Source organism: Vespula vulgaris, chromosome 1 (genome assembly GCF_905475345.1).
Source record: "Vespula vulgaris chromosome 1, iyVesVulg1.1, whole genome shotgun sequence".
NCBI classification, from domain to species: Eukaryota; Metazoa; Arthropoda; class Insecta; order Hymenoptera; family Vespidae; genus Vespula; species Vespula vulgaris.
In genome coordinates this window covers 7,130,900-7,138,825 of record NC_066586.1, presented here as the reverse complement: position 1 = coordinate 7,138,825, position 7,926 = coordinate 7,130,900, and the positions used below count along the sequence as shown (strand labels likewise).

The 7,926-nt window shown below is 36.6% G+C and overlaps 1 protein-coding gene across 1 annotated transcript in view; it reads right to left on the bottom strand.

Moving 5' to 3' along the window:
- Positions 1–1,129: 1,129 nt before the first annotated feature.
- LOC127062534 (paramyosin, long form) overlaps positions 1,130–7,926 on the bottom strand; it is a 12,559-nt gene continuing 5,762 nt past the window's right edge. Inside the window, exons 11-16 of the mRNA XM_050990966.1 lie at positions 7,789–7,901; positions 3,384–3,579; positions 3,181–3,309; positions 2,727–3,098; positions 2,177–2,638; positions 1,130–1,922 (exon numbers count right to left, since the gene is read on the bottom strand). Of these exons, the coding sequence (XP_050846923.1) occupies positions 2,246–2,638; positions 2,727–3,098; positions 3,181–3,309; positions 3,384–3,579; positions 7,789–7,901 (1,203 nt within the window). The 3' untranslated portion in view covers positions 1,130–1,922; positions 2,177–2,245. The remainder of the gene's footprint in view (positions 1,923–2,176; positions 2,639–2,726; positions 3,099–3,180; positions 3,310–3,383; positions 3,580–7,788; positions 7,902–7,926) is intronic.

The following is a 7,926-nucleotide window of genomic DNA, read 5'->3' as shown; positions in this document are numbered from 1 at the left end:
AAACGTAGGATCGGTTTGGCCACAGACTTTTTCGCATCAGTAATTTTGCTCAGAAGAACCTGTCTGGGTAAACGAGTGTGTCGTATACGATGCACATGCCGCAGCCACCGCAAATGTTTCTACTTAAGCAGAGCAGTAAGGCTAGGTAGTTGTGCGATCTCGAGTATCCGTTCATGACTTTGTCTTTCTATGGTGTACCCATGATGTTACGAGGACAACATATGTGGAAAATGTTGAGTCGACGTTGTTGTTTTTTGTACAACGTCCAGGTTTCAGTTCCATACAGGAGTATGCTCAAACCGCATGTCTGATAGTTTAGTAGTAAAATGTTGTCTCATATTCTTCTACTAAGTAATGCAAGTATTGATCTCTGTAACAAGTGAGAGATCGTTCGATATGGTCGAGTCAATCGCATTGGTAGACGTGGAGAAAAGAGCATATGCATAAGCCAATTTGTGCATTAGGCTCTGAAGCTCTTGAATAAAAATTGTAACTACTGCGGAATATATGTAGAGTCCGGAAATCATATAAAATCTCAGGGTACACGTAATCGACAAGTTTTTAAAGTTTGCCAAGAATTACTCGACCAAACAACTTGCCAATAATGCTAGATAGCAATTGCAGTTGCCACGGTAGACTTTCTTCTTGTATAAAGTAACAATATTGGCAACATACATATCCTGAGGCACGAATCATCCCTCTTTTCAAAATTTAGCTAATAAATTGTGCAGAACGGATAGAATGCATTTAAGTTTATTTCAGTTATTCAATTTCAGTAAGTTACTTTTAGAATGCATGCTTTCGTTACTGGGACTTTTTCCACATTTAAATCACTTGACAGTTTCGTGATACTCCTTTAGATTAGATAAATTATTAAGCTCGCTATAGATTGTCAGTTCAACAATTTGTCTAAGAGTTTCTACTGGTTTTGTGAACATTAAATATCTCGATAGATTTTACTAAATAAAACAAAAAAGATGTTATTGAAAATGGTCTGTGGAGAATATCTAATTGGCTCGAATAAATAAAGTTTAGTTTTAACAAATAAATAAATTGGTTGATCTAATATTTGAATAATAATATATCTTAACATCGTAAAAAAGGAGAGAAAAGAGATGATTCAACAAGCTTTCGTACTTACGACTTTGAATTTATTTATTAAATTAATGTTGACACAGGTTATTGTGTATGTCGTATAGCGAGATTTGTGTGTACGGACAATAATACCTATATGTGTAATAATAGCATAGAATTAATGTTATCCATTTAAATACATGTGCGATAATCGCGAATAGCGAGACACGACAGTGTCTTGCTTTATTCTCTCTTAATTTTTATCTTAATTACGCGATTAATAATAGCCACATCATTGATAGGATAAGAATAGTAATAATGAATGCCGTTTATTTTGCTTCAAATTTTCTTTACAATGTTGATATTTTTACTCGTGCACCTGCAATTAAGCTTTTTTATTTTGATTAAAATCTATTTGTCGTTATTTTTTTTATTATTTGTTTTCGTTCTCTTTCGCTTTGGCCTAATCAAAATGTCCCGTATTTCTTTTATTTTTTTTTAATTCTTTTCGTTCACGAGAGGAAGCGGAAATTTCGTTGGATTAAATATATATTATAAATATATATATTATATATATATATGTATGTGTATGTCGAATTTACGACGGGTCGTCCGTTTATAATTAATAACGATGTACTTATGAATATGGAGGTTTTTTAATAGTTCAACCCCCTCGGACAAGATGTGCATAGTACATCGTGCGACCCGTTGGAAACTCTTTCGGTCCTCCCGCCTTTGGATCGTTCGTCCTGCTGCTGCTGCTGTTGCTGTTACCGTTGCCTTTGCCGTTGCTGTTACCGTTGCTGTTGTTGCTACTGTTTTATCGTCGTAGGATTAGAATGATGACTCTAAAGAAGGATTTGTACTCTTAAATCTTAAGTTTTTTACATGATCAAAGTAATGATAGTTTAAACGCATGAGTACTGTAATTTAGGAGAGCAACTTCACTCATTTTATTTTTTCTTCAATGTTTCAAACAAATATCTTTAAATTTTTTTATTAAAAAATTTACCGATAATGAGAGCGGTATATGCAGTAGTATAACTATAATCTATCGATAATCGAAAATAATATAAAATTGTATGGATCAAGTGATACGTACGTTTAGAAGGAGGACGACGTGGCGTTCGAAATGATAATTGGGGTGGCGATGATTTCTGTGGCGAAGTTATTACAGCTCCTGCCTCGTCTCCTGGACAAGGTAGACCTGGGAACCGGGTACGGTCGAGGTGGTGACGAAGCTGCGGTGTTTGGCACGAATCAAGGTCAAATTGCTTTCAGCTGTATCGGCACGATCTTCGGCTGCTTCGAGTTCTCTTTGGAATCGGCGAACCCTGGTCACACTTTGCTGAGACATGCCCTCTTGCTCTTGGAGTTGTCTCTTATAGATGCAGACTTTTTGATTCGCCTTGTCCAACGATTCTTGTAGCAAAGCAATATTCTTCGAGTCTTCCTCCACTTGGATCATCACCTCCTTGATGTTTCGTTCCTTTTTGCGCAAAATCTTCACAGTCTCCGAGTGTCTGCGTTTCTCCTCGTCCAATTCGAGTTCCAGATCGCGAATCTATAAATTTTGTTTGATTAACGAATGTAATCGAACTGGTTTATTTAATCGTGAAAGTTGGACCATGAAAATATATTCGTTTTTTTACCCTGGCCTCGAGCTTGCTGATTATACGTTTGCCGCCAACGATCGCGTTGGCCTCGACTTCTTCCAATCTCACCGACAAATTCTTAACTTCGATCTCAAGCGACTTCTTGATCGCCTCGATCTTGACGATACGTTCTTGTTCCTCGTGCAGAATCTCCACGGTATGCTTCAACTCGTTCTGTACACGTTGATATCTTTCGTCGCTGACCCGCAATTCCTTGGTGACTTCCTCGTAATCACCAGCCAAGGTTGTCAATTCTTGCTCGAGCTTAGCCTTGGACGAAGCTATGTTCACATTGATAGTCGTCAATTCGTTGATACGGCTAACCGACTCTTCGTATTGCTGCTCGACTGTTCTCTTTGCGCGGAGGGCCTTGAAAATTACAAATATTGTATTAACATCAATTGATTTTGATATTGTATTTTGTTTTAGCTCGATCGAATGATTTACTCACGGATTCGTAATTGCCGCGAACTTCCTCGAGCTCGGCCGTCAATGACTGGAGACGTCTCTGGCTAATGCCCAACTGATCCAAGGTTACCTGCAGTTGGCGTTGAACTTCATCGTAGTGGGCTTGGAGTTCCTGAGATATAATAGATGAATGATTAGCGAAAGTTGTTTGTTGAAGATGGGACTTAAATCGACTGAGATACGTACGGTAAGGGTAAGAGACTGCTTCTTTATGGTCTTTTGCAAATCGATGTTGTTCTTGTTGGCAACGTCGAGAGAAAGTTCCAGTTCGGTGATCTGAATCTGGAGCTTCTTCTTTACACGCTGTACTTCGGTCTTCAGCTTCGTTTCCGCTTCGACGACGCGGGCGTTCAATTGCTCGATCTCAATGCTGGTCTGCTTGCTAAGTTAACGTTATAAATCATGATAATATATCGAATAACATTGACTTTGAGCGAAGAGTTTGTAAAGCATAAAGCAAAAAAGCTGATAGTTTTGGGGATTAAATTCATTTCGTAGGAAACTGGGACAGATAGATTGTTAAAACGAACGGAAGGAATTTGGCGAAAGAATTAAAGCAGCAATAGATTAATCGATCGAGACTATATCGAATTTTTATAGTTTATTTAGTTTACCCTTGTCTGAACATTCGAGTATTTTTAACACACAGATGCTGTCGTTTAGCGGTTCGTGTACCAGAAACGATTATAATATTTATAATCCAACATGGGGGGACGTTCGCGATAGGCAAATTCTTGTCGGATCCGCTTTCGATTATCTCGATACCTCTGGTCCAGAAAATAATTGCTCGATCTCTTCTCGTATCCACGTAGCTCCTTACTGAGAATATCCAGAGGTTCCGTCAGTCTAGCCTCGTCGAGGATCAATTTGGCCCTTTTCTCCATCAGTTTGCTCTGATCTCTTCCCTCCCAATAGGCATGGTTCATTTCTGTTTGATACTTTCGAATATCAGCGAGTTCTTGACTCTTGCTAAGATTTTTCAGAGCCTCGGTCCTAAGTTGAATCTCTATAGCCCTCGCAGATTTCCCACGAAGACTTTTGCCGTGATCCAAATTTTCTTGGACTTCTTTCAACATCTGGATTTCCTTTAGAGCTTGCATTTCGATGGCAGCTAAGGCTTTCAGTTGCACGTCTGTCGGTACCTTTTGTTTTGGATATTCGCTAATCCAATACGGAGAAACTCGGTTGAGGATATCCTGTGTCACTCTACTGGCGTGTACAGTCTTTTCCAGACTAAAGTCCGTCCGTTTGGCTATCTTCGAATGTGAAAAGGAAGTCTCGTTAATCGTTAGGCGATTTTATTCCTTGAAAGTCCTCGCTTAAGACACCAAAGTTTAACTATGCTCGTAGAAGACTAGAGATAATACAGCTAGAGATAATTTCTTGTTTCTTTCTCTCTTTTTCTCTCTAAACTTAGAAATGCAACGACTGAAATTCTCGAGTTTCTCTTTCCCCTTTCTCTCTCTCTCTCTCTCTCTCTCTTTCTCTCTTTCTTGCTCGACAACCGTAGCACGACTGACTTCGCCCGATCTGACTCGGTAGTCTGGGTGACGCGAGATGGATTTCTTTTCATCACTCGAGTGACTTGGCAAACGGCTCATCGAAAGACGAAGATGAAGAGAAACGTTCCAAATAATAGACTGCCAACAAAACGTTTGACGTGCTTCCGCAATATTTTTACTAGATAGCCATCCTCGTTACCGAGGAGCTGAAGACAAAGGATTAAAGGATCGTTGAAAAATTTGTTGATTGAAAGGAAAAGAGAGAAATGAGAAAGAGAAAGAGAAAGATGCGCCAGGCATTCGCCTTCGTTTTCGTTTTTGATCTTAGCTATTCGCTCGCTCAAGACGATCACTTCCGCTGTACCAAATTTAGAAAGCGAAAAGGTCAAGTGGCTCGCTCAATTCGTGTTTTCTCTAGCGAGGAAAACGCATTTCCTGAACGCGCTAGCCTCGTATTATTTTCTTATTAATTGTTCGATCCTTTCTATTTTATCTGAAAATAAGAAAAATTGTTTCTACTTTTAATTCTTTCGTTTTCATACCTTAAAGCGAGATAGATGTCCCCTCGCTTGATCCTCGGCGTCGATCGCTCGTTTAATCAAATCGTTTTTGTCATAGGTTTGTAATTCTTTACCCTCCCACATAAATCTGCCATCGGACCAAGGTAGGTCTGGAAATTCGTTTCCATTTCCCTCTAATCGACCCAACGCCGATCTCGGTCTTTCCAGTTTCTCTTCCTTTCGATCGATATAATCCAACATTGGCTGATAATAATTCATACCGTATCCATAATTTTTATCGTAGACGTACGTTGGCCAGTGCCGCCATTTTGACTCAAGTGGCACTTGGCTAGGTGGCATGTAACCCACCATTTTGTCTCTTCGGCGTTTCTTTCTACCTTACAAACACTTAACACTATCAATTTCGTTCTGAGTTTCCTCAGGCTCGAGATCCTTTTTAATACGATCCGAAAGTATGACTGATACTGCCGAACATTTACGGTGAGCACTCTAATGATAATTAGGCCGAAGCTATGACGGCATCTTTTGAAAAGTTTTCCTTTGTGATTGCCACATTGAGAACAAGCGATCGTCACCTTTTAATAACGATCGGATCGCGACTAGTTTTATTAATAGAGTGACCGTAAGTAGTAGTTGACTGATATTGTCATTTATTAGTTTCTCATTAGTTTCTTATTAACTAATTGCTCTTCTTCTTGCCGAAACTCGAAAATTCTTTTTATTAATACATTATTGATTATTATATTTTACTCTCCCATTTTAATTCGATCAATCGTTAACACTTATATATTTCATCTTGTATAAATGAACTTTCCAGATTTATAAACTTTAGTTTCATTAGTCGAAATAAAATCATTTAATTTCATTGTTTGAATTCAAAGATATTTTCATTATTAAACGCCATCGTATTTTAATATGTTGATTGTGGAAGCTAAAACGAGTGATCGATCATTTGATGGCGGTTCGATTTTCGCGGTCGCCGACACTTTGCACGTTACATAGAAATAGATCGAGTATAAATAGTAATTGGGTCGATATAGTAGTCGGATAAATCGATCATCAATTTGAATGTATTTTATAAATAACACTATGTTATGTACAATTAATTAAAGATATACACGTTATACAGTATTTCAAATACGTTTGATTTGATTACTAATTGTCTATGCATGCGTACTACGAGTTAATGAAAATTTCTATGTGCGTATCTCGCATAGTTGCGAGCTTGACCATATGATCATTTATTGAATCAACTGATACACTCATCTCTCTCTCTCTATATATATATATATATGATTTACAATAGGTTAAATGATAATGGACATCGATTAGTTTCTTACTCTCTCACTCACGTGTGAATTACTCAATATATTTTGTTATCTCGTAAATAATTTAATTATTACTTAAAATCATGCTTCATAAAGTTATCAATTAGATATATGAAACCATTTTAATATTTTCTTCATGCCGAAAAAAGTTTTTGTAAGACAAACAGGTTAATATATTAACTGTTAAACTAATTTTTCAGAGATCGATATACTCATCTAATAACATCCATAATTTTTTATACATAAAAGATATAAAAGAATTCATGTCATATAAAATATGTCCGTCCATAGATATCCGAGCAAATATCTCGCGACTGGTTGGTTTCAAGAAAGTTTAATAAAAGAAATTTGCATGGCTCTGATTCATCTGCGAAATTCTTATCTAAATTTTGTGTTTACTCGTGACCTTTCCGAGTTATGAAGGTCAATATAGTTTCTTTTAAATGGATTTCCATAATTTTTTTTGCATGTTTATATAGTATTCGTTTGCAATTAAAATTATATCTAATAAAAAATATCTATCATGCTTCGTTTACGAAATAATCGGCATTTTAAGTATTAAAGTAGTTGGTTTTTCGTATCGTGAGTTGAAAAGCAATCGGTCAGATTGCATTATATTTTGAAGTCGGTCACGTCGAACAGAATCACTGATCTTCAACTCGCCAAAATGCATGACACGTTTGATTTGTAAATAATGTATTTATATAACATGAAGTGTGAAGTATACGAATATTTGTTTAACATGAATGTATGAATTTGTTAGTCAATCGTTAAAATATCAATTATCTCGTAAACGACATGTAATAGTAATTTTTTTAGTAAGTATGATTTTGATTGTAAATGATTACTACTGTAATGTAAATGTGCAGAAAAAAATTATACGTATCTATTTAAAGAAACTATGTTGATCTATATAACTCGAAAAGATCACGGGTAAACAACATATTTTTACATGTATCTTGTAGTTGACTCAGAGTCGTGTAAATTTCTTTTATTAAACTTTTATATAACTTCAACCAGTTGTAAGATACTTGCTCGGATGTATATGGACGAACACCCTGTATATAATTTTCACATCAGACTGTATTCTTATTAAGAAGTATACTTTTAATCTTTTAAAGATTACACAAAAAAAAATCTTTAAAAACGATTTAAATAAAGTCTGTCAAATTAAATATTAATATGATCCTTATGGCATTCAAAGTGTTAGGAAAAAAGATCTTTCGAGGCAAATACTCACCGAATAATTTCGATCTCCTCGTCCTTCTCAGCAATACGACGCTCATATTCGTGACGAAGTTGGCTCAACTCGGCTGATAGTCTCTGCGAACGTTGTTCTTCGATCTTGCGACCCTAGAACCGAGCTTCTTGCATTAAA